Source organism: Diadema setosum, chromosome 13 (genome assembly GCF_964275005.1).
Source record: "Diadema setosum chromosome 13, eeDiaSeto1, whole genome shotgun sequence".
Lineage (NCBI taxonomy): Eukaryota > Metazoa > Echinodermata > Echinoidea > Diadematoida > Diadematidae > Diadema > Diadema setosum.
This window is the reverse complement of record NC_092697.1, coordinates 9,753,744-9,779,668: the sequence shown is the minus strand read 5'-3', so window position 1 is coordinate 9,779,668 and position 25,925 is coordinate 9,753,744. Positions and strand designations below refer to the sequence as shown.

Genomic DNA, 25,925 nt, shown 5'->3' with positions numbered 1-25,925 from the left:
CGAGCTGTGCCTGTATAGTGACATTGTGCATGCCAAATAATGTGGTGTAAATAGGTGCATAATTGGTGTGTGGTAGCTGTAAGAAGAGTGAAACACGTTTTCTGGCTGATCGGATACTTCGCTTAAGAGAGAAGTGCTCTGAACGACACTACTGGATTAAACGGAGAGTACTGGATGATTCTGATCATTGTGAACATCTTCTAAATTTCCGTAGCTGATTCTTCCTCTTTGACTCGTAGCCACTAACATGCCATTGGGATCGAGACCTAGTAACAGTGTGAAACTGACAGTCAGTGTTACGACCTGGAATCACATATAGTACCTGATGTTTAATAGACAAGCTGCGAAGGAAAACAATATCAGAGTGGCATTAGATTTGAATAAAAGCCATTCTGATAAGAACAATAATGAATAAACTAGTGACAAATCTTAGGAAGCTTCCTTTCATATCAGTTGTCTTGCGTAAAATATTATAGTGTTGCTGAGTCAGTTTGGCTGCTCGCGATTTTCTGTTTTTCCTTTGTTTCCCCGTCTTTATGTTGTCTCTCCATGTTTTACCATCTGAACAAAGCCCAAAAAATAGAGAATAATAACAAAGATAAAAACACAGACAAGTAAAGAAATATTAACATAATTAAATTGTAAAAACAGATTTACACACACACAAACAAACAAAGAAAAACACACACACACACACACACACACACAGTCACCTATGGACACAGTATGATTGCTTTTCCCCCTTGTTTATAACAAGTCTTTGGCCGTGAAACCCTGTCATTGCCACAAAAGGTCAAACTTCAGTCAGCTCATCAACCATGCACGCATCTGGCATCGCCCAAAGCAATAACTCATCAATAAATCATTCCATCATCGGACTAAGCTTTCGTAATGTCGATTTAAGTGCATTTTGCCTTTTGGAACAAACCAATTTTCATGGCAAATGGTTCCGAGGCATAATGAGATGTCTCTGAACTTGTCAATTTGTCAGGAACACTAATAAATTGTAATTATTTACGACGACTACAGATATTCCCCTATTCCGGGAGTACTGTTTCTTACCACATTTACCAAATAAACCTTGAGGATTTTTGCTTGACCTTTGACCTTTATAAGTTTATGCATTGATCAATCATTTAGGTATGGAGAAAAAGCATAATTTGCATTGCATGGTAAAACTTTAGCATTATAAGCTGGCCTTTGACCCTTGATCTTTGACACATTACCCTAAAATTCGCAAGAGAATCACTAATGATATCTTGAGCCACTTCCAAGATAATAAGGAAGAAGAGAAATGTACAATTGCAAAATGACCTTTTACCTTGTAACCTTTGACCTTTTGCCTAAAAACATTCCCAGAGATTCTCTATTGGGTAATATAAAATGCATGTTTTACGAAATACCTTTGGGCGTTTCATAGATATGAGGGATATCGTGAAATTTTGACGAATTGACCTTGTCCGTTGACCCCGTTACCCAAGGAAATCAGTCAGGCAGTACATGCACATATCCTAAGTTCCATGAAGCATATTCTCTGTCTTTTGTTAGTCACATTAATATCACAGAAACATTTAAGTTATGCTGAGTCGAGGGAAAGCGCATTCCAATGTCTTTTGTTAAACATTTCATAACTTTAGCAATGATTGACAGAAGAGATTATCTGAGGAATGTTGGTTTGGAAGGATTTTTTTTTTTTTTTTTTTTTTGGGGGGGGGGGCGTTCCCACGTAATTTGAAGAAAAATAGAAGAAAAATCGTTAAAAGTACATGGAATGTTTCTAGATATTCGTTTCACCGCAAAAGTGATGTTGAGGGTATCAGAAGTCAACACAAATCAACATGCATTTGGATTTCAGGAGTCCTTTGAAGAAAAAAAAAAATCGAACGTTTCCAAAACAAAGTTTGAAACAGATCTCTGAATTTCAGGTTTTAAAGTCTAAAAATCTTCCCCATAAAGGAGGGGTCCCCAACCACATTTAACTGAATACAATTTTAATATTTTTTTTTTCATTTTGATGGAAGAAATCTAATCTAATCTAAAGTTGCGATCTTAACAAATATTCATTTGTAGAGGGAGACAAACTGAAGAAACTCGAACCTGATATTAAAAGTTCCCTAAAATTCGAGTGGTGGATCAATGCCTAATTTGCATAAATTCAAAATGGCGGTCATAAAACCTATTTATGCTTATATCTTGGGATGTAGAGCCCATAGAAAGTCAGTTTTTGTGTCTAAACCTATGTTTTTTAGGTCAAGGAGTATATGACATCAGTAATAACTTAAAAGTATTTATTTGTACATAATTTGCATAAATTTGCGTATGAATGCATTCAAAATGGCCGCCATAATGGCCTTTTAATATCTCCGTACATAAAACCTGTAGAAAGTAAATTGTGGCATCTATATTTATGTTTTTACCGTCAATATACACAATTATGATGTCAGTTGTAACTCAAAAAGCATGATTCCTACACACGTAATCTGCATATATATGCATATAATTATATGCAAAATGGCTGTCATATGGCTTGTGCATGCCCGATTATTTCATTTGTAAGTTGGTCTCTTTGTGTCTCTTATCTTCACTGCCAGGAGTAATTGCTGCAGTACCAACATTTAGGAGTAAGTCAATAAAAAATATGCATAAATATACATATAATTATTGCACTTTTTCCCCTCATTCTTCCCTCCCTTTCTCCTTATCGCCAATCAGTGAGTGGTGACTTATATATATTCCTACAATGTTGTATTGTTTAGATAATCATTTCTGAGGCCATTGTCGTCGTCAAGTGCTTGCTTATGACCATGGTCTCCTGAATTTCTCTACACCAAGAATTGCCTGATTTGTCTTTGAGCAAGAGATGTACTGTAACTTATGTATGCACAAAATAGTATATTTTCATTTTGAATTGTATCATGGAAAAGAGGTGAATATTTGAATTAATCATTTATTTGCTTTAATTGTCAGATTCAATTTATACTGTGCTCAATTTGTTTATTCAATTGACTTTGTACTTCATTTATGTATGAAAAAGAAATTCAGAAATAAAATCAGAATCAGATCATGTAATTATTCAAATCACTAATATGAATACACTTCCTTTTATCATACATATATGCATACAATGTTGGGCAAAGAACATTAACATAACAACCTTAATGATATAATAGTATATCATTTACTCATTATTTATCTAGCGATCCACGTCCGACAAGCTTTGCTTTTTAGTGGATCACTATTTTCCAAAATCGAATTTATTTTCCGCTCGCCCGCGTAGTATTTATACAGTGTTCCTCCTAATTATTGTACATATATGTTGTTCTATAATTTGTCTCGTATATAACAAGAATCTTTTGCAAACGTTTGAACAATATCATTTAATGACATGTGTACATTGTACTATGTTTTTGATTTTCGTTGATTGGAAATAAACTATGATTGATTGATTGATTGATTGATTGACTGAGTGAATGATTATCTTATATAATATGTATATAGGGCCTAGTTGCATGAATTTGCAAGTACTGCGTACCACTCATAATTTCCCAAAATAAAGCCTCTGAGCATTAATCAATGTAAACAGTATCAAACGAAACTAATTGTCACTTAACTTTAACTCCAAATTAGCTTCCAAGTGTGCTCAATAGGTACACAAAAATTGAAATCTTTGAATTGTTTAAAACGTCTCATATTTGCATACAATGTGAGAATTTGCCTTAATGTTTAATGCATACTGCAATTTTTTTTTTTTTTTTTGAAGAGGGAGAGTACATGAATAATTCATTATGAGAAAGTTTATCTATGAGTTGATAGACAAAAGTTACATGAGTTTGGTGTGGAAATCGTTTTTATCATATTTTGGTGTCTTGTCACTGAATGACTTTCTGAACAAGAAACCCATGGGTTCAGAGCTCCCCAGTATCTAAGGTTTACCTTCCATGCAGTCTTGCAGACTGTTACCTAGCGAGAACACACCAAAGTTGGAAGCCTTTAGAGATCTCCAGGGCCCAGGGAGACATGGCATCTATATGTTTTTATTCTATGACACTGGCGAAAACACTTGTCAAAAGTGTATAAAAATATGATCATGCGTGTTTCCAAAAAGAAGATCAAAACGTAAAACTGGTCCTCAGTAAATTATTCCTGGCTGCGGCCTAAAGGGGACACCCCTGAATCTACCATGAAACACTTGAAAGTACCCTCAGCGGTGTAGACCCCCCCCCCTCTAAAAAAAGAATATATATATATATATATATATATATATATATATATATATATATCTGAAGATGATCCTAATTTGGTTCTATCCGAAGGGGATCATCCCTGTATCTGTTCTCCTGCTTTAAACATTTGGGGGTTTCCCACGAGTCATTGAGGTCAGCATTGAAAAAAGGGTCTTTGGTCTTCTTTGCTTTAATAATCTCTGTCAAACTTAAGAGCCTTGTTTGCGTTGTGTCAGACTCGTGGGCTCTTTTTTATTGCCTAATGTGTCAGACTCATGGCCCTTAAATATTTTGTTTAGTGTCAAGCTCATGGGCTGTATGACTCTTGGGTGTTGAATTGTGACATGTGCACACACACAAAAAAAAAAAAATCTAGAGAGAGAGAGAGAGAGAGAGAGAGCTATGTAGAGCGGGATAACTACAAACTCTGGAGGGAGACCGGGAAATTTTGAGAAAACAGTCTGAAAGCGGCCCATCAACCACTGAAAGAAATGGCGTTAGAGTATCTACTTCTATAACGTATATTCAAAGCAGAAGTGCTTTGAGTAAATACATCAGTGAATGGACTCGTAAGATTGTTTATGATAGATTCAGGGATGATCCCCTTTGGGCCTGTACTAAATTAGGGACCAATTTTCACACTCTCATCTTCACGAAAAGTGTGGTCATTTTTTTTCTACCGAACTTTGCAGGTGATAGAATATCATATTATTTAGTCACATGAGTACCATGAACCCCATGTTGACTCCAAGATCCCCAAAATCCTTGAAATTAGGGAATCTTTGAAAGCATTTTTTTTTCCTCTAGAATCAGAAATGGGTAAAAGAATAAAGGCCATGATTACAGGGACCCTATACTGTAGAAGGTACTTTCAAATGTTTCATGGCAGATCCAGGAGTGCTCCGGTTTGGTCGCTGCCATACCTAATTCATTAGGGACCAGTTGTAAGTTTTGATCTTTTTGGAAACGCATGATCACATTTTCTACAGACCTTGCAGGTGTTTTTGCCAGTGTCATGGAATAAAAACATGAGGATGTCATGTCTCCCTGGGCCCTGGAGATCTTTAAAGGCTTCCAACTTTGATGTGTTCTACCTAGGTAACAGTCTGCAAGACTGCATGGAAGGTAAACTTGAGATACTCAGGTGAGCTCTGAACCCATGGTCTCTTGTTCAGAAAGTCATTGAGTGACCAAGGCACCAAAATATGACCAAAACATCTACTACATTGTATACCAAACTCATGTAACTTTTGTATATAGACTCATAGATAAACATGCTCATTATGAATTGATGTACCCTCATCCTTGCAAAAAAAAAAAAAAAAAAAAAAAAAAATATATATATATATATATATATATATATATATATATATATATATATTGTACTTACAAATATGCATTATACAATTCAAAGATTTCAATTTTTCTGTACCTATTGGGGACACTTGGAAGTTAATTTGAAGTCAAAGTTAAATGAAAATCGGTTGTGTTCAGTGCAGTTTACATTGATTTATTTATTTATTTATTTATTCAGTTTTATTTAAAAAAAAGAACAGGGTAGTCACGTTCAGGGCCCAAGGGCCTGCTTTTCAAGTGAGCCCTGTTACAAATAATACATTGCGAGTAAAAATCACATGATACACCAGCAACAAAAGAAAGCAAACGAACACATAGAAACAAGCAAGATGTGATATCTACGTAAGTAAAAAAAAGATAGAAAAATTAACAAATTAAAAGTAAAAACAGCAGGAGACTACCATATGCAAAAACAAAATAATTTATGTTATACCAGAATGTTCAGATATAATGGCCAAAAAGTGATATGGCAACGAGTAAAAAGTACACTTTCACATTTTGTTCAGAATATCGAAATATTGCAGGTAGGTTTACACAGTGTAACGCAAACAAAAAGAAAAGAGAAGAAAAAAGTAGTCAAAACAAACATATGACAGGTAAAAGAAAAATGTGAGAAAATAGAGATGCGTTATCATACACAGATATAGATTCAAGGATTAAAAAAATGTAGCGTATATAAAAATAGTACCAAAGGCAAGATCAAAAAGCATAATATCATAATGTACTAAAAACAATGAGCATTGAGAAACATAATGATACAGAAACAAATGCATACTAATATTTATAAACTCTTAATTGCTCATCATTGATTACTGTCCAGAGGCTTTATTTGAGGAAATCCTGGGTGGTATAGAGTAGGCCTAAAACTACTTGTAAATTCATGGAAATTCATGCAACTAGGTGTAAGGATGTTCATTATAAGATTGTAAAATGTAAATGTTCTTTGCCCTTGAATTAATAGATACAGGCATCACAATCAACATTGTGCAGGCTGCATGTATATCCTAAAAGCAGAAATGTATTCATATTAGTGATTTGAATAATCATATTTATATGTATATTTATGCAGATTTTCATTGACTTACTACTGAATGTATGTACTGCAGCAATTATTCCCGGCAGTGAAGATAAGAGACACAAAGGGAACCACTTACGGATGAAATAATCAGAGATAGGGGCATGTACAAGCTATTTGCATATAATTATATGCATATGCAAATTATGTACATGTATGTAGTAATGCTTTTTGAGTTACAACTGACATCATGATTGGGTATATTGACGTGAAAAACATAAATATAGATGCCAAAATTTACTTTCTACAGGTTTTATGTACGGAGATATTAAAAGGCCATTATGGCGGCCATTTTGAATACATTTATATGTAAATTTATGCAAATTATGTACATATAGATACTTTAAAGTTATTACTGATGTCATAACTGTACCCCTTGACCTAAAAAACATAGGTTTAGACACAAGAACTGACTTTCTATGGGTTCTATGTCCCAAGATATAAGCATAAATAAGTTTTATGGCGGCCATTTTGAATTTATGGCGGCCATTTTGAATTTATGCAAATTAGGCATTGATCCACCACTCGAATTTTAGGGAACTTTTAATATGTTGTTTTGATAGCTCTTCAACGTTAAATGCATGTGGAATGGTTTCTGTTGCAATTATGGGTCATTCCATAGTTTGACTGGACTATATGGACAGAGATGGATGCTTCTCGCCGTTGTTCGACCTATGTCATTATGTCAAGCTCATTGTTTAATATAAGGCCGTGTCACACCATTCCGGGCAAGCTACGCGGGCTTGTGGCGAGGAGGTAGTTTCCAGCACGTAGAAGATTTTCAGCGGGCGAACAAGAATGTTTGCAAATTTTCATTCATGCCTTGTCATACCGTATGGGGGAACTTCTGCGGCTTGACTTGCGGGGAAACAAATTTACTCCCCGGAGCTCTCCGCAGTTGGTCCGCACCTGACAGTGTCTAGCGCGTAGTTGCCCGGAGGTGCTCACGCAAGTCCGATTTAACCGCAGCCAAATTTTGAGCATGACTACAACTTTTTCCGGGTGAGTCGCGGGAATGACCGTAGAGGTCCACGCAGAACGCCAGTAGGAGACCCTTAGCGGCAGTACTTCCCAGACAATTCCCACGCAGGTACTTCGCAGTCCCGTATGCAGCCAAGATAATGAAATTCTGTGAGATTTCAACCATTCCAGCAGAGGAATTCCTTCACTGAGTTGTCAGCCCCCACGCGACTGGTACAAAGGTCACACAGTATACTCGCAAGTATAACGCGTCCAGCAAGTAAGACACATGCGCTGACTCGCACAAATCCTTTTCCGCCCTCAGGAATGTCCGGTATGCTAGAAAATCCCTACACGTAACCGAGTAGCTTGCCCGGAAAGGTGTGACGGGGCATAAACACGGTTGCGGGTAAAAAAAAAAAAAAATAAAAAAAAAAAAAAATATGCTTGCGCACCTCCGGGCGACTACTTTTGAGATACATGCTAGGTACTGTCATGTGCGGATCATCTACAGGGACCTCCGGGTAGTCAAAATTGTTCTTTGCAAGTCGCACGCAAGGCTAGTGTGACACGGCCTTTAGGCAGCTGGTGAGGCGTGACCAGGAACTAATGAAGTCATCACTTCAGTCAGCTCATCAACCATATCGAAATATGACATCGCTCAGGACAGCAACTCGAGAAACGTGATCGATAATCTTTTTGCATCATCAAAGTGAAGAAATTCATTGAATCAAATGCGTTTTATTTTGCCTTTTGTAATAAATCAAGCAACGTGTATATATTCCTGTGCATTTTATTGAATGAAAAACAACAATGGTAAGTCTTAGTCTTTGTGTAATCCTTTCTAAGGCCAATATATGCAAGTCAATCATTTGGTTTTACTTTTGTTTGATTCATTGTGTCACAATCATATCATTTATGTCTATTTCTATCTTTCTCCGAGCACTCATGCACCTCTCAACTTTTCTGTTCTGTCAACCTCTAAGTCTAGACCACGTAGTTATGCCAAATATCATATTATGTATGATGTATGTATTGTGTATATAAACTTCTTGCAAATATACAATTTGACGTCTGATATATATACATAGGCCGTACATGTTTATAACAATGATCTTTCCTGTCAGATCCACATTGTCCAATGCGGCCACTACACTCACGAGGGTACTTTGGTAACAACCTACACTTTATTTTGCTATTTTCCTTCTCTTCTTCTCTTCTTTCAGCAATACAGCAAAAGCTGATGGTCATGTCATGGCCCATATGTAGTTCTTATTTTCAAATTTGGGTAAAAAATGTCCAATGTTGGTGTACTTTACCTGACTAGTTGAATTCAAAATCTAATGAGCATTCTTTCATTGTATTGCACGTCAATGCTCGCAGTCTTTAAAGAAAGTACGAAAATATACAATTGTCGCCTGCGATAGACATGTAGATTTAAGTTACAAATCTCCCCCTTTATATAACATTGATAGATATTCTGTTGTCCGCTCTGATAGAAAATGCAGACGAGGAGGCAAAGTTGCCCTGTTCCTATCATACTTAATATCGTTTAAAGTAAGGCCTTATTAAGTTGAAGTACAACGGAAATGAATTCGATTGCGTGAGTGTTGAAATTAATAAGAATTGAAAAAAAAGTAATATTTGTGTACTACAATGTATATTACAGACCTCCTCACACAGATTGCCATTTATTCTTGGATAATTTATTGTTTTATTAGAGCTGGTCAATCAATAAATCAAGGATGAATTGTGTACTTGATAGGATATTCTGACATTGTCTAATATTGATCTTTTGAATCAAGATAATGTTTTAAGAATAAATCTTGTAATATTTTGCGTGCAGTTTACAAGCCTTGAGTAATAATATTTCACTAATATTGATGCAGATTATTCGAAATCTGGTCTTTGAAAAGTGATGTTTCTGATCATTTACCCATTATTTTGACAACACATAGTACTTGTATTCTTATACAGAATGTTAAGCCTCGGTTACACCGGAGCTGATCGAATCAGCTGCGATTCCACCCGAATACACGAATTCGGGAGAGATTCTGGGACAATCGTGGAGGGATTCGGCTCGTTTGAAAATAATGTTCAAAACCAGCCGAATAACCTCCAAAATACTCCCGAATGTGGCCCCGACGAATTTCATTCGGGCCACATTCGGGGTGTATTCGGATGGAATTCGGTTTGTATTCGGATGGAATTCGGTTGGATTTGGGAAGCATTCGGGTATTCTGGGCAGATACCGAACAATTGAAAAAATAATCCTTTAATAACAGAGGATTTTTTTCTTTCCATTAAGACAAGAAATTTGATATAAATATAGGTTACAATATTCTAATGATTATAATGTTAATTGATATCAATTATATAGAATAAACTGCCGCAAATTATTATGCTTTCCCAGAGAATGTATTTTACGGAAGCCTTTAAAAATGCTACTGGAAACATGTCAGCCACTAGGAAGGTTGTTAATGAGGCTATTGGTAAGCAAAAGAAGGTTTAAATATTTCAAATGATACATATGACCGACAAACGCTCCATAATAGAGATGGAGCACTCTGTTTTCGCAAGGAGGTTTTGAGAAATGGAGTTCAAACTGGCTGTTAACATTCAAACAGTTGTTGGTTTTCTTTTGATGAAAAGAATTCCACAGATGCATTTGTGACTATGATGATCGGGGTTTGATGCCGCCGTCTTTCCGAGCATTGAGATGATTCATTTTGGAACGCTTACATGATGTCGGCTATATTTTGTTTGTTTTGTGTTAAAGGAAAATTAAATTTCAGCTAATGATAAGGCATATATGAAGAAGAAAGTAACTCCTGTCCAGGATTACGTCAAAAAGTGTAAATCTGAGCCGTACGTTGTGAAAATATTTGAACTGCACCCTTTAATACTGGAAAATCGATATTATCATCTTTCCGATCACTTCCGACAAATGAAACTGATATGGTATAAACTTTAAGTGTAGTTCTTTATTCATTTATATTCCAGATTAGTTTAAAAACATGTAAATTCGGGTTATTTTTATTCTTATTTCATCAATTTTTGTGGAATCTTTGTTCGCACATCCCTGTCACCTGCCTGTGTCTGTACCTTTATGTACCGCTCATCTTTCATAAGAAGGGACAGCAAAAAGTAATTAAATCATAAAGACACATCTTCCTTTGAGAGTGACGAGTCATGATGCAATGCCACATAAATCAATTGTCTTCCTATCCTATCATACTTCAAATATTTCTTATTGGCGGCATCAAACATGGTATCAAAGGGAATAACACTGTTGTTACTCCAGCTCTTGAACCTCCTTGGTTTTAGTGAGTACTTTGCTAATGTAGGTCCTATTCAAGCTTTAAAAAAAGTATCGTACGTATACATATTTTCGTAGTATTCAGGCACATCAATGATTATTCATTATTTTTCCAACAAAGAGATTATAGTGAGAAAATTTACACTGTACATTCATTAAAACAAAGTTATACAAATGGTTGTGATGAAATGAGCATGATGAGGAAGTCTCTTTTCAAAACAAATTGTTGGTCACAGAGTATAATGACACCTCAACTGGCATATTTCCGAATTTCCGAATTGCCAATAAAAGTTGTTCCAATATACAAGAAAGATGACTCCTCTCTTGTCTCGAATCGCTGTCCTATCTGTATTCTTTCTAGCCTTTCTAAGGTCATAGAAAGGCTTGTTTATAACAGACTGTATGACTTTTTGATACAAAATTATATATTGAACCAAGATCAATACGACCAAGGAAAAAATAACATGATTTGCTTCTTCTTCTTCTTCTTCTTGTTATTGTTGTCGCTGTTGTTGTTAGTGGGGTTTTTTTTTGTCATTTTTAAAATATTGGAGAAAAGGAGTAAATCCAACAGGTTATATATGAAAAGACGACCTTAAGCTTAATATAGTATTGATACCGTTATTTGATATAAGACACCAGTGGCTACGGTCACACCCCCCCCCCCCCCAAAAAAAAAAAAAAAAAAAAAAATCAGCTTGCTCGCCTGCCGGGAGGCGAGGTTTTTTGTTTGTTTAGTTTTCAGATTTTTGGTTGTTTTTTTTTTTGTTTTTGTTTTGGTTTTTTTTTTTGCATTTGTTTTTGTTGTTTTTGTTTTTTTTTTTGGGGGGGGGGGCGGGCGGGGAGGGGGTAGCAAGTTTCGGCAAGGCACCACTGATTTTTAGGCCATTGCTCGGTGAAGTCTTACCGCGGAGTTCAAGTTCTAGTATAGCGACCGTCAAGTTTACACTCACAGTCCGAAATACGCTCGGTGATGTCCCGACGGCAACCCCATGGACCCCAACCTAATTGAGTCGGTTTCCGACTTGTGATTTGTAGAGATCAAAATAATAGAAGTGAAAAGTACAAAAGCACAGAAGAACAACAAGAGACAAGAGGTAAAAGAGGAGCCAGGGCTATCGGAAGAGGTCGAAGGAAGACAGACACGAGAAAACCCCCATCATCTTCTGCAACTTCTAGTATATGAGACATTTAAAGGGACGCAGTCCTCACGAAATTTCAAAAAATATATATATGCTGTTGTTGGTACCTCCAATGAACTACTTTCACCAAAAACAAACTTTCAAATCACCAAATAAGCTCGTACATTTTGGTTGAAAAAGTGTGACTTTGCATGGTGAATATGCTAATGAGTAAGTCTTGGCGGAGAGTCATACGTCATCGATGCACAACTCTTTCCAGCGGTGTTCTGCTCGTCAAGTGTACGCTCCCTAGTTATTTATAAATACATGTTTACTATTTGTTTTTATATCAATTGTATATATAAATAAGCTTGAAATATTTTGTTTGAAATAATAAAACCACATATTGTCACATTTTATGAAAAAATCAGATATGATCATTTTGAACACTTAAATTGGTTTTCTGAGGCACGGCTGTCAACTTGAGAGTAGGGCATCAATGACGTTGCACCTTTTGGTAGGCTCTTACACGATCGCTTGCAGGAATTATTTTTTTAAAATCGCGTACGGAGACAACTTTTGATGTCCACGCGTATAAATTGGTGAAAGGTTATATTTTTTTACTCTTCTTAATTATCAGTAAAGTGAAAATCTCAGGACTGCTTCCCTTTAACAGAGTTAGCCCGCATAATTTAGAATTCAGTACAGGAAGAAGAAAAAGTAGCTAAAATATAAGTAGGCCCTATAGAGTAGCAAAGAAATGGTATTTTGGAACATTCTAATATAGGAGTGAGTGTACTTTTTTATCTTGGTTTTCTTTTCCTTTCTATTTGATTTCCTATTTTCTACCTATTAGTTATACTAATATCTAAAAATTCACAACTGCGGTTGATAGTTCGTTATCTAGTTCTTAAATCTTTTGCTTCGATGTGTATCTTTATGAATGAAGGCGTAATTACTAAAAGATGTGTGGATAATGATGATTAAAGGACAAGTTCACCTTCATAAACATAAGGATTGAGAGAATGCAGCAATATTAGTAGAACACATCAGTGAAAGTTTGAGGAAGATTAGACAATCGATGCAAAAGTTATGAATTTTCAAAATTTTTGTGTCGGAACTGCTGGACGAGGAGACTACTACAGCTTGTGATGTCATATGAGTACAACAGTATAAAGAAAATGTAAAGAAAATTCAACATATTTTCAATTTTTTTCACATAACAAAAGAGCATTTGACTTGCCTCTTTCTAAAGGCAGGGGGAATAGTATTACCCATAACATATGTCGGTAACGAGTCAAGGGAATGTGTACTTTTTTCAAAAGATGAAATTTTTGTGAAATTCTCTTTATATTTTCCTTATATTGTTGTACGCATGTGACATCGTACACTGCAGTAGTCTTCTCATCCAGCGGTTACTGCACAAAAACTTCAAAAAATCATAACTTTTGAACGGATTGTCCGATTTTCCTCAAACTTTCAATGATGTGTTCTACTAATATTGCTACATTTTCTCAATCCTTATGTTTATGAAGGTGAACTTGTCCTTTAAGAATTCATTAGGAAGAAGGAAAAATGAATGAAGTTTAAGTACAGAGTAGCAAAGCAAAAGTATTTTGGCACATCCTAATCTAGGAGTGATTATGCATTTTTTTTAAATCTTGGTTTTTCTTTTCTTTCTATTTCATTTCCCATGCGTGTTATACCTATTTATCTTCTATTTCACAACTGCGATTGATAGTTCGTAATTAAGTTCTAAAATACTTTACTTCGAGTTTTATCGTTATGAAGAATAAACTCTAATCTTTAGGAGAATAACTCAGAACAAAAAAAAAAGTTGTTAATTGATTATTGGTATAGAGGTTTTTATGTGTTCATGTTTTCACAAAAGTGCTGGGCATGTGAACCTCACTGTGGTAGTCGTTGAGGTAGAATCAGGAGCATCGGAGACCTCGTTGCCTTGTTAAATGCAAAGCTACGCGAATGTTGTTGGGGCCAATTAAGGTAAGTCACATTATTATATTCCCAAGTAGCTCGTGAGAAATTTTCGGCGGAGCTGGCCGATACGCCGACGGGACACTGGCAGATGTCCCACTCATCACTTGCAGACAGCCGGCCGATTTCTCAAAAATAGGCTGGTGGCCGAACGGGGTGGGAGATGTTCCAGTTGCTATGTGGTAGGTCACCGGACTCGGTGATTGCTCGACTCTACGCGGAGAATACCCCCCTATTTTACCAAGTTTTGACCTAAAATCGACCGGTGACCAACTGACCTAAAATCGACCGGAGACCGACAGGATATCAACAGAGGATCACTCGGGCATCGCATCGGCGGGGGTGTTACAGCCTGCTCGACTTTTCCAAAAATCGTTGGGAAATGGCTAAATTCTATAGCAGCGAACGAGCAAGCTACAAATCGGCCGGAAGCCGCCCTTTACGTTGTGACCGTATATTAGCCTTAGTACGACAAATTTTGATTTTCTTCAGTCACTGCAATTGCGGGCATTGTCCATTTTATTTCCTCTTTCTTTCAGCGGACTAGCCTTCCGGTTCTTGTACTGTTTGTCAGCGCCATAATGGGTAATGCTATAAACTTTTTTAGATTATTAAGTATAACACTTACCATAATTATTTTAGATTGTATAATACTATATCAAATGCCGGAATGACAAGGAGTGGGATTATGATTATAATTTTGTACGAAGATAACACATATCTTATCATATTCTTTTTTGATCAGGTAAATTTGAAACTTTTCAGAACAATAATAACATTTTACTCAAATGAAAGTTAGCATTTGCTTTTTATTCCGTCCGTTTATAATGATACAACCTGTATCACGTTATGTGATCAACTATGCGCATGTTTTTTTTTCTCTTTTTGTTTGTTTGTTTTGCTCTCAATACGCCCCTTTTTACTTTAAGTCAACCTCTGTTGTTACTTATCTTTGCCAAAATGTTCTTTTTTTTTTGTGGGAAATGTTATATTGTGTATATTATAATATAATAAACAATTCAAGAAAGATAAGGAATGAAAAGTCTCATTTTAGAACTTCGCGTTGTCTTACCTTTGATATCAAAAACCTAAAGTGTGATGAAAGCCTCACAAGTATAGTTTCAGTATTTCTTCGCAAGATAGGTTAGCGCACAATAGTTTGGCTTAAAATCATTGACCTGATGGCATAATTTGAAAGTGTTCCCAAAAGCACGAGATAGTTGTACTTAGAATATGTAGCGCTGCAATGTTTTCATGCATTAGCTTTGCAACAACAACAAAAAAAAATCCAACAACAACATAACAAAGCAGTACCAAATGTATAATGTAATAAGTTAAAGTTGGGTTGTTATAACAGGAAGAGGATGGATTTTAAGTGGAACGAGAGAGGGGACAAGGGAGATCTCCAGGGGCGGGAGTGAGGGGAGGGGTAAGAAATTGAGCGAGCGCGTGTTTGAAAGAAAGATTTATCATACCATTCTGTAAATCTATATCATTCCAGTATTTGAGGGCTTATCTGCAGCTATATTATCCTTATATTGTGACTTGTGCAAGACATGACCGCATGCTGTCAGCAAATAAACGTACTGAGAACTCCTTTGGGTATTTATGGGTTGAATTGTTCTTTCATTATAAATTCAGCAATAACGGAACGAATCTATCTTGCGTTTCCAGTACATGGTGAACACTGGAACAAGTACAATGTAAACTATACTGTTCCAACGAACACCCGGTGCATGACCGTATCATTCAACGGCGAACAAATCCAACTCATCCCAAAGGTTATTAATCTACCGGGAACTGTCTCCCGCAAGAGTTGCCATGGCAATCCTGGGATGCGCGCTGAGCCTGAAGAATGGACTTGTCGAATTCCAGGTAAACCTGACGGTCATAATGCTGACATTACCGAGTGGAGTGTATAGTCATTGAATTCATCTCGTCGAGATGGCTTAAAGGGGATGCCTAGTAACCGATCAGTGGGAATCAGTGGGAATGCTGAGGGATGATTGTTCCAATCCTTGTGGGATTCATTTAAGAGTACATTATATATCTACTGTTGTGTGAAAATTATTTGCTTCAGAACGGTCTCGTATTCAAGTAATGTGCAGATTAATGCCCCGTCACTGACCAGGGACGCTTACCTGGAAGCATTAAACTGCACATTACTTGAATATGAGACCATTCTGAAGCAAATAATTTTCACACAAGAATAGCTATATAATGTACTCTTAAATGAATCCCACAAGGATTGGAACAATCATCCCTCAGCATTCCCACTGATTCCCACTGATCAGTTACTAGCCATCCCCTTTAAGTAGGTGCTTATTAGTTTTCACTGCTGTGCAACAATTTGACAAAATTATATCGAAAGGTAAAAATTCATATTGGTTTAAAGAGTGTATAGCATTGCTAAATGGATTGTAAGCTTTCCTAATGAGCTTAACGTTACCATCAGCCGCTTTCCTGCAGCTTTAATATATTATGACAGATTTGAGTTTCCTTTTGTTTTGTTTTTTTTTTTCGCTTTATATCTAGTTCTGTCTCAAATCGACAGATCTTTTTGTCCTTCCAAGGTCCGATAGATACACTTTCACACGCATGAATGATACACTACCTCATACAATATAAGGCTCCGCTTTCCTGCCAAGTTCCTAATTGCCTAATGCTTCATATTTGTGTGTGTGTGTGTGTGTGTGTGTGTTGAAGTTTATATTTTGTACCCGTTGCAGACATATCAGTTACTTTATACACACTTGACGACATGAATTTGAATGTAATGTATTTGTACTAATATGTTGTGTATTTTCTCTGTTTGTTTGTATGATTTTTTTATGGAGCATTGAATAAATAAATCCAATCCAATCCAATACCATTGATGGTATATGATACATTTACATATTATGTTAATAGGTTTCCTGGGCTGCCACGTTTTGAGTGGCAGTCCTTCCGCATAACTTCTGAGGTAATTATTTGGAAATTTGATAATACAATAATTCTTTTAATGAAATTAATTTACACATTTATTTTCCTTCTTTGAATCATGTAATCATTGTGTTGTAATCTGTTAACTGATATTTTATGTGATATTACTGAAATGAATCTTTATGTATGAAATTGGAAGAAAAATAAAGCAAACAAAATACCATACGTACATACACACACACACACACACACACACACACACACACATAAGCACATATACGTACATATGCCTATACATAATTATGTATAGGCCTACATAAATATCTATATCATGAATAATCTGTATTTCGTCTTTATACATTATTCAATTTGAGCGCATGCTTATGCATTAGTGTGTTTAAGTTTAATTCCATTCAATTCAATATTCAATTCAGCTCAATTCAGTTTTGTATTATACGAAACAGATTGCTTACGGGAACCGTGCAAGAATGGCGTATGTGAGGAAACGGAGACTAACTTCCATTGCCACTCTGACTGTGCTGAAGGGTTTAGCGGGGATTCATGTCTCTATCGTAAGAAGAAACCTATTTCTTTTTTCTTTCAGTGATAAATTATCTTAACATAAAAGTATTGCAATCATGACTATTAATTAGGCCATTATGACAATTCGCATGTTCACTTATGATGCCTCATGTTACATGTAATATCATTTCATTATTATTTTGTAAAAAAATAAGAATTTGTAACTTTGACTTTAAGTACTTCTTTTTCTGTGCGGGTTGGAGCTTGGTTGTTTGTTCAAATTCACGAAATTCTTTCGTCGAGATGTTTTCATTGCGATTGATTGACAAATTTCCCCATATCGACGTTAATAAGCACTGAATTTAGTATCTAGTATCTGTTTGTCCGAGTCTCTTTTAATCATCCTCTCTCTCTCTCTCTCTCTCTCTCTCTCTCTCTCTATATATATATATATATATATATATATATATATATATATATATATAGTGAGAGAGAGAGAGAGGGAGAGAGAGACTGCGAGAAGGGGTCTCGACCATTATTCACAATACTATCATTTCGGACCGTTCTCCGATAGGGAGAGGTCTTTACAAAGACCGTCCAAAACGTTCAACGCCACTCTGTATGCGACAAACGAGCGAAAGGACTTGGACTGTCCCCGCAGCCACCTTACTACAGTCAAACTATCCGTCCACATCTTCGAATAGGAGATGTTGAAACGAAGGGCATCTTTCAGGGCAACCATAAGTCTTGACAGGAGGAGAATGGCCTGAAGCTCCTTCCTTGGCATGCTTGTTTGTTTGAGTGGAGTGAGTCGGGCTCTTGCAGCGACGAAGGACAACTGTACTTCCGTGTGTTCAGTCTCTGACCATCTCAACCAGACGCCAATGCCCATGGCATCTTCAGACGCATCACTGGCTCCGTGTAGAGAAACCTCTGGCAATGGCCTTTTCCCTCGCAATGTCTCAGGAATATGGTAGATGCTGCTTCCAAATCCACCTTGATCTCCCTGACGATTCGACAGAGCTCAGGTCTGTCGTTGAGTGGCGTGTCCCAGTCGACATTTAACTGCCACAGTTGCTGGAGTAGAATCTTCGGCCGGATCAACATTCCAGACAGCATACCAAACACATCATAGTATGATGCGGTGTGAGCCAACAACTTGCGTTTGGTTAGGACAACATCTTCCATTGGCTTGACTTTTTTCACACTAAGTGTGTCAGTCGAAAGGTTCCATTTTGTTCCTAACACAGACGCGGTCTGAGTGTCCTCCTCAGAGTCGCACACTTCCGGTACGTTCGACTGCCACTTGCGAATGTCAAACTTGCCCTTAGCAAGCGTTTCTACAAGCTTGGCTTTCAGATTGACGGCTTCCTCGACATTGGTGACCGATTCACTCAGATCGTCCATATAAAACTGATCGGTGACGACTTTCTTCAGTTGCTCATCATCGGGTGCGTGTTGATCTATGACGTGCCTGAGTGTGACAATTGCTGCCGTTGGAGAAGGCCTGCCTCCGAATGTCACAGTAGTGAGTTCATAGACTTGAATGGGTTGGTTCGGGTTTTCTCGAAAGACGTACCGATGGAACCTTGTATCTTCCGGGCGGATCTTGATTGCCTGAAACATTTTTCTGATATCAGCGATGACGCCTATTTCACACACACACATACACACACACGCACACACACACGCACACACACGCACACACACACACACATGTAAAATTGGCAGCTACTGATAAGACTAACTCTTACTGTATTTCCCAACGAGATACACCGACAAACGCCTCACAAGAGTCTACAAGCGTTGGGTCAGCTGGGGTCACTGATGAGAAGAGCACGTCTTATCCAGCACAGACAGAGATTCCTCGTGTATCGTCCACTACGACAGTGGTGTCTGAAACCCCTCCCGACGGGATAAGGCCAAGTACTCACTCCGGGTCGACGGCGGAGATGACGTCGACTGTTCAGACAACCAGTCAGGAGACAGGTACTGTACGGATGGTGTAGTTATATAGGGTACACTGATACATCTGTGACCGAACAGCAGATTTCATCTGAATGATCAACACTGGATTGTTTTGGGGTTATTTTTCAATTCAATTCAATTCATTCAATTCAATTCAATTCAATTCAATTCAATATAGGTTTATTCACAATAAAACAGGAACATGCAGCTTCAAAACTGAAATTGTTCGTTTTACAAAACCCGTAAACGACATTTTGCAAATAAATTTGTTGAAATTAACCATCAATATGACGAAAACGCTGTATAAATGATGAAAAATATTAAACAGTGTTAAATAAAAGAATAATTACAAGCCATGTAGGGCCTAATAACCTAGCTTACTTAAGCATGGGCTTGTTGGGTTTTTTCAACATGAATTGATCGAGTTTCAAAAACTATTTGACATTAAATGTTACAGATATACATCACAAAAAAGGTCATATTGGTATAAATGAACACTAGAAATGTCGTTATGGCGAATGGTACGTCTCCACAATTTAAACGCATGGCCTTCCAAAAAAGTCCACAGTTTTGTTTTGGTTTTTTTTTGTCTCTCTCAATTTTCGGTATATTACTACAGTTTTATGTGCACCAAATGACAAATAATGTGTATATCATACATATATATATATACCTTGCTAACACTGGATACTGGTAGAGACATACTTTTATTATGATTTATGTTCAAAACATTTGATACTATACCCAATGAAAGTGCCTTGCAAATGCAAATTCATATACAGTAGATGTTGTTTACCGTCCTTTAGTGAATGTTAAAGAGAGTATGTGAAGAATCATTAAAGTCAATTCCTTTGGTATGTAAATAATGGAACAGGTATTCAAAAGGATGTGAAAGATAAAGACCTAGTATAATGATGAAACTGCATTTTCATATCAAAGTTGTGTTTGGATAATATGAAGGATATCTCGTGGTGCTAGCAACGAAAGCAGTCAAGACATTCATCATACAAATACAATTTAAATGCACAAACACGACCCCCCCCCCCCTTTCTACAGAAAGCATGATACAAAACTGTGTTCAATTAACCGTCCCGAGTAATGATCGACTGGGAACTGCTTATTTGTTTGTTGAATTTCTAATATCATCATTACCGTGATTTGTACTTGTCTTTGTTAGTGTTGTTTGCTTGTTTGTTGCTCTTTCAGCAAACTCCTTTGAAATCACCTGCGAGAGGGAGATACGATCCATTGGGAGGTGCGGTACAGACGGGAAAATCCTGCCGCTCCCTGTCAACCAGTCTTACGTCCTCGACATAGTGAACGCAGTGAGAAACCAGTGTGGTGATCACGACCTCATCTGGTTGGGCTGCTCGTGTTGCTGGTCATGGGAGCAGATATCTTGGGATTGGCAATACTTTGTACGAGACGGTGACTGGCGATGCTGGTATCCTCCTAGAGGCAATATTCCGTTAGGAAGTGTCAGTTTCTTCGCAACACAATTTCCTAATAGTACGTGCACTTATTCATATTTTAATAGTGTAGGCCTATATTTTTAAGTTCAAAGCGAAAATGCCAAATATAGTCTTGCATAGAATGGGGAGGAGAGATTAGGTTAAAACTTATTAGTCCTACTATAAGATTTGATATCAAAAGTCATGTTCAAATATTAGAAGCATAAAAGCGACATAGCCATTACGAGAATGACCGATGTACTGATATGACGAGGACAGCAGTTGATATGTAAGTTTGTATAGATTCTTTTTTTTTAACAAACTGTGCAATGATTTTCTGAATCCTGATATCGTAGATTTAATATCGCACTAGTTATTAAGAAGAATAATACCGCGTCGTATGGACGTGATTATAACATGAATCTTTGCTAACATTTCTGTACTGTCCAACTGTGAGGTTGGGGGATGCAATTTTCCTGTGATCGCACTATGTGCTGCCATTGAATGTTTGATATCATTCAGATAATACTCATGGGAAACTGTTCTCACTTATCTTCATTTATTATAAAATGAATACAGTTGATTGTAGAACATACTGGATTATAATCACTGTTACATGTCTTTGTCTACGTACATATTTTTCACATATTGTTGCAAATTTTGTTAATTGCCTTCGTCATATTAAGGAGGTTGTGTTTTTGTCAGTTTTGTTATGCTTGCCTTTTGCAAAATAGCTCAAAAAGAGTTATATACTGATTTGAGAGTGACACAAAAATACATTATCAAATTTTGACAGTGATCCGGATCACCGTCTGGATCAAGGATTGTTTCATTATTTGTCTATTTATTTATTTATTCATCTATTTATTTATTTATTTATTTATTGTTTAGGGGGAGGGGATTCTTAAACATTGGTAGACTCTCTGAGCCCATTATGAACAATAGATGGCGCGCTTGTTTTTGTGATCGTCATAGCAATTAAATTGGGCTAGATAGAAAGTGCGAGACGGCTGGTCGGCCGCACCAGCGATGTTTGAGTTTAATTATGCAGATGGCATAAACCCGGAACTATGATATGATATACGATGGAAATCTATAAACATGGGTGGAAATGATCTGGTCAGGCAGTCAAGTTATGAGCTCTGAATTGTTGGGTGTTTTGTTTTTTTTCTATTTTAGACGGTTTTGCGTTCTGTTTGCATGGTTATTCTTTTAAATTTGCCATCTTTGTCGTTGCGCCGAGTTAAGGGGACAGTGCAACTTTGATAAGACATCTGAACACGGACAGAGTACAGTGTATTTCACTCTTTTTGTCCCACGTTAGCACGTCTGATTCAGTTGACGGCGTTCCAAGTTCGCATATTCTGCTCAAACGCACAAACTTGCCCAAACCAATCGATAAATAAGGCCTTACTATATATACGATGAAAGCTTCAGCCGCGATTTCCTTCCTCAAACATCTAGCTTGTTTGGTCTGGTGTTTGCATATAGGTAGTGTTTCATAGAGGTGCTTTTTTTTTCTAGTTTCTGTCGCGGATCATTGTGTCTACATAAATCATGAATCCTCGACCTGGCTAAGAACATGGCCTATCTACTGCTGTGCTGCAGATGGCCATTTACAAGAGAAGTGAAATGCGTAATCATATAGCTTTGTCACAAAAATGGACATGGCAGCAAATCTTTCAGTCCAGTTTCGCTCAAAGCATGTCTATATCATGAACGTTTCTATTTAAAAAAAAAAGTCATAATATGGTTTTGAAAAACAGAATGTTTACAAAAAGTGATCGTACGTTGCTGTCTCAGAATAGTGTGGCACATGGGGGGGGGGGTTATACCGTAGCACACGAGTAGTTAATTTGATGATTTTGTTGTGGGAATGACTGTAGATGCTTCTTGCGTTCTGTGGGGTGGTGAATTGGGAAGCAAGACAATTTGGTGGATGTCTCCGGGGGCTACGATGGTCTCCGTGCTTTTGAACACCTCTCAAAAGCGTGTGATTTTTATTCTTCAACAATCAAATTTATAAACATATATGTGTATACATGTATAATATGGCCGTGCATCGCAACACCAACAAAAAGTCGCACGCTCTTAAGTTTTGTGTGAGGACTCAAAATAGGTGAGATGGGTCAACCTACATAGTCAATCTTGAGATTTTCATAATTTCTGAAAGAGCAAGATTTCTTCTACCCTATGATAAAGTTTGGGGATCGTAAAATGAATTGGAAATTGTGTTTTGATCAGTTTTCTAGATCAACTTTTTGTGGATTAATGGTAGTGTGATTAGATGTGCCCCAGGGTCCCCTTTCATTTCTTAAAAACCCTTCACACATTCTTCACTTTCGACTCTGAAAGAATGAAGCTAATGCTTTGGAAGTGGTATTAGAATTTCTTTAAAACCTTTTACACCATTCTTTACTTTCGACTCTAATAATTTTTGAAAGATTTAAGCTACTGCTTTGGAAGTTGGTATTAGTCATGAATAGAATTTGTTGATAGAGCATGCTCAATTAATTTTGGGCTTAATCTTATTATCCCTTCGTTGTTGTTGTTGTTGTTTTTGTTGCGGAGTTTTCATCCTGTTTTTGTCCAATTCACCGCCTGGTGTGATTAAACAGACCTTAACTTCAGAGCCTCTTTTCTCATAATAAACACTTTTCCAGAGTATGGGTTTTCTTTTTGATGATTTAGATAGGTTAGGAGAGTCCATTGATTTGAGTTTAACATCATTTTAAAGTTCAAAGTCTGCTCTTTCAGAACCTGCCCTTTACTAAAGTCCATCTCTGGTGAATTTTGTTGGTTTTGAGGTGCAGTGTCATATATATATATGTGTATATATATATATATATATATATATATATATATATATATATCATATTATCATTTGCATCTAGTTCTACATTAATTTTTATTAAATATAGTATATTGTTCATGTTTCATTTGAATTTAATGAACTTGGGTTTTTGAATTGTTCTAGCATTCGTGAAGTGAATAAAGAAGAAACGAAATGAAAATCGATTAATCTGTTATTGAAGTTAGCCATTCCACATATAAGCCTTTGAATGATTTCTTTTGTTTTTATTCGAGACGTATGTATAGTATCTTTTAACTAAATTCCTGTTTGTGATTCTGATAATCTTTCCATTTGTCCTCCTTCCTCAGACCTGCAGGACAGCCCAAGTAACAGGAGATGTCTGGCAGTAAGGGTGGTTGATGGCGTCCTACAGTTCATTGCTCTTGCCTGTTACAATGCGGAGGGAAATGAACAAGCTCGCACCGTTTGTGTGTGATCCTGGTTGCACTGCAATAATCAGTTTCTAGTCTATCAACAGAAAGTGTTGTTAGGCATGCATAACAGTTTCAACTAAGTCTTTATAGCAATACTATGTACAGATACATTCATATTATAATCACAAACACTTAATGCATGAAAAAACAAGGAAAAGTAGAAATTACGCGGTGCGTAATATATGTCCCCGCCGGAAGTAGCATTTTGTAGCAAAATGTGCAATATAGGTAAAAAATCAAGGTCAAAGGTCAAAGAAGTCAAAGGTCAAAATTCTGTGTAAAAGTTTTGAAGCCCTCACCTAGTGCCATCACATAAAGTAAACGGAATCGAAATCGGGTTAGAAATGGCAAAGGAGTAGCATTTTATAGCCAATGTACAATACAGGTCAAAAATCAAGGGCAAAGGTCAAAATTCTGTGTAACGTTTTGAAGCCCTCACCTAGTGCCATCACATAAAGCAAACGGAATCGAAATCAGGTTAGAAATGGCGAAGGAGTAGCATTTTGTAGCCAATGTACAATACAGGTCAAAAATCAAGGTCAAAGGTCAAAGAAGGCAAAGGTCAAAATTCTGTGTAGAAGTTTTGAAGCCCTCACCTAGTGCCATCACATAAAGCAAACGGAATCGAAATCGGGTTAGAAATGGCGAAGGAGTAGCATTTTGTAGCAAAATGTAGGTCAAAAATCAAGGTCAAAGGTCAAAGAAGGCAAAGGTCAAAATTCTGTGTAACGTTTTGAAGCCCTCACCTAGTGCCATCACATAAAGCAAACGGAATCGAAATCGGGTTAGAAATGGCGAAGGAGTAGCATTTTGCAGCAAAATGTGCAATATAGGTCAAAAATCAAGGTCAAAGGTCAAAGAAGTCAAAGGTCAAAATTCTATGTAGAAGGTTTGAAGCCCTCACCTAGTGCCACCACATAAAGCAAACGGAATCGAAATCGGGTTAGAAATGGCAAAGGAGTAGCATATTGTAGCAAAATGTACAATATAGGTCAAAAATCAAGGTCAAAGGTCAAAGAAGGCAAAGGTCAAAATTCTGTGTAGAAGTTTTGAAGCCCTCACCTAGTGCCATCACATAAAGCAAACGGAATCGAAATCGGGTTAGAAATGGCGAAGGAGTAGCATTTTGTAGCAAAATGTACAATATAGGTCAAAAATCAAGGTCAAAGGTCAAAGAAGTCAAAGGTCAAAATTCTGTGTAGAAGTTTTGAAGCCCTCACCTAGTGCCATCATATAAAGCAAACGGAATCGAAATCGGGTTAGAAATGGCGAAGGAGTAGCATTTTGTAGCAAAATGTACAATATAGGTCAAAGGTCAAGGTCAAAGGTCACGACTGAAATTCTGTGTAGAAGTTTCAAAGCTCCCATGTAGTGCTATCATATAAAGCAAACAGAATCAAAATTGGCTCATAAATGACAGAGAAGTAGCAAATTGAAGATTTTGATCACGCACGGACGCACACACGGACACACGGACGCACGGACGGACGCACGGACGGACGCACGGACGGACGGACGGACACACACACGTACGGAGCCCGTTTCATAGTCCCCTGCTCGAACTCGTTCGGCGGGGACAAAAAAAAAACTTTGCAGGGCCCTGTTTTATGAAGAGTTATAATTGATTTTATAGTTGATTTCAATGATAAGTCTATGGCAGACTGTGTGTTAAGGAAATCTAAAATTGATTATATCTTTCGATAAAACGAGGCCCTGAAGTGCCCC

General features: G+C 37.0%; 1 protein-coding gene across 1 annotated transcript; it reads right to left on the bottom strand.

Moving 5' to 3' along the window:
• Positions 1-18,363: 18,363 nt before the first annotated feature.
• LOC140237160 (uncharacterized) lies at positions 18,364-19,119 on the bottom strand. The gene has a single exon (XM_072317102.1). It carries the CDS (start codon positions 19,117-19,119, stop codon positions 18,364-18,366), a length of 756 nt encoding a protein of 251 aa, XP_072173203.1.
• Between the last annotated feature and the right edge of the window lie 6,806 nt (positions 19,120-25,925).

Coding starts and splice junctions, on each gene's coding strand:
- LOC140237160 (XM_072317102.1), bottom strand. CDS start 19,119: ATGTTTCAGGCAATCAAGATCCGCCCGGAAGATACAAGGTTCCATCGG.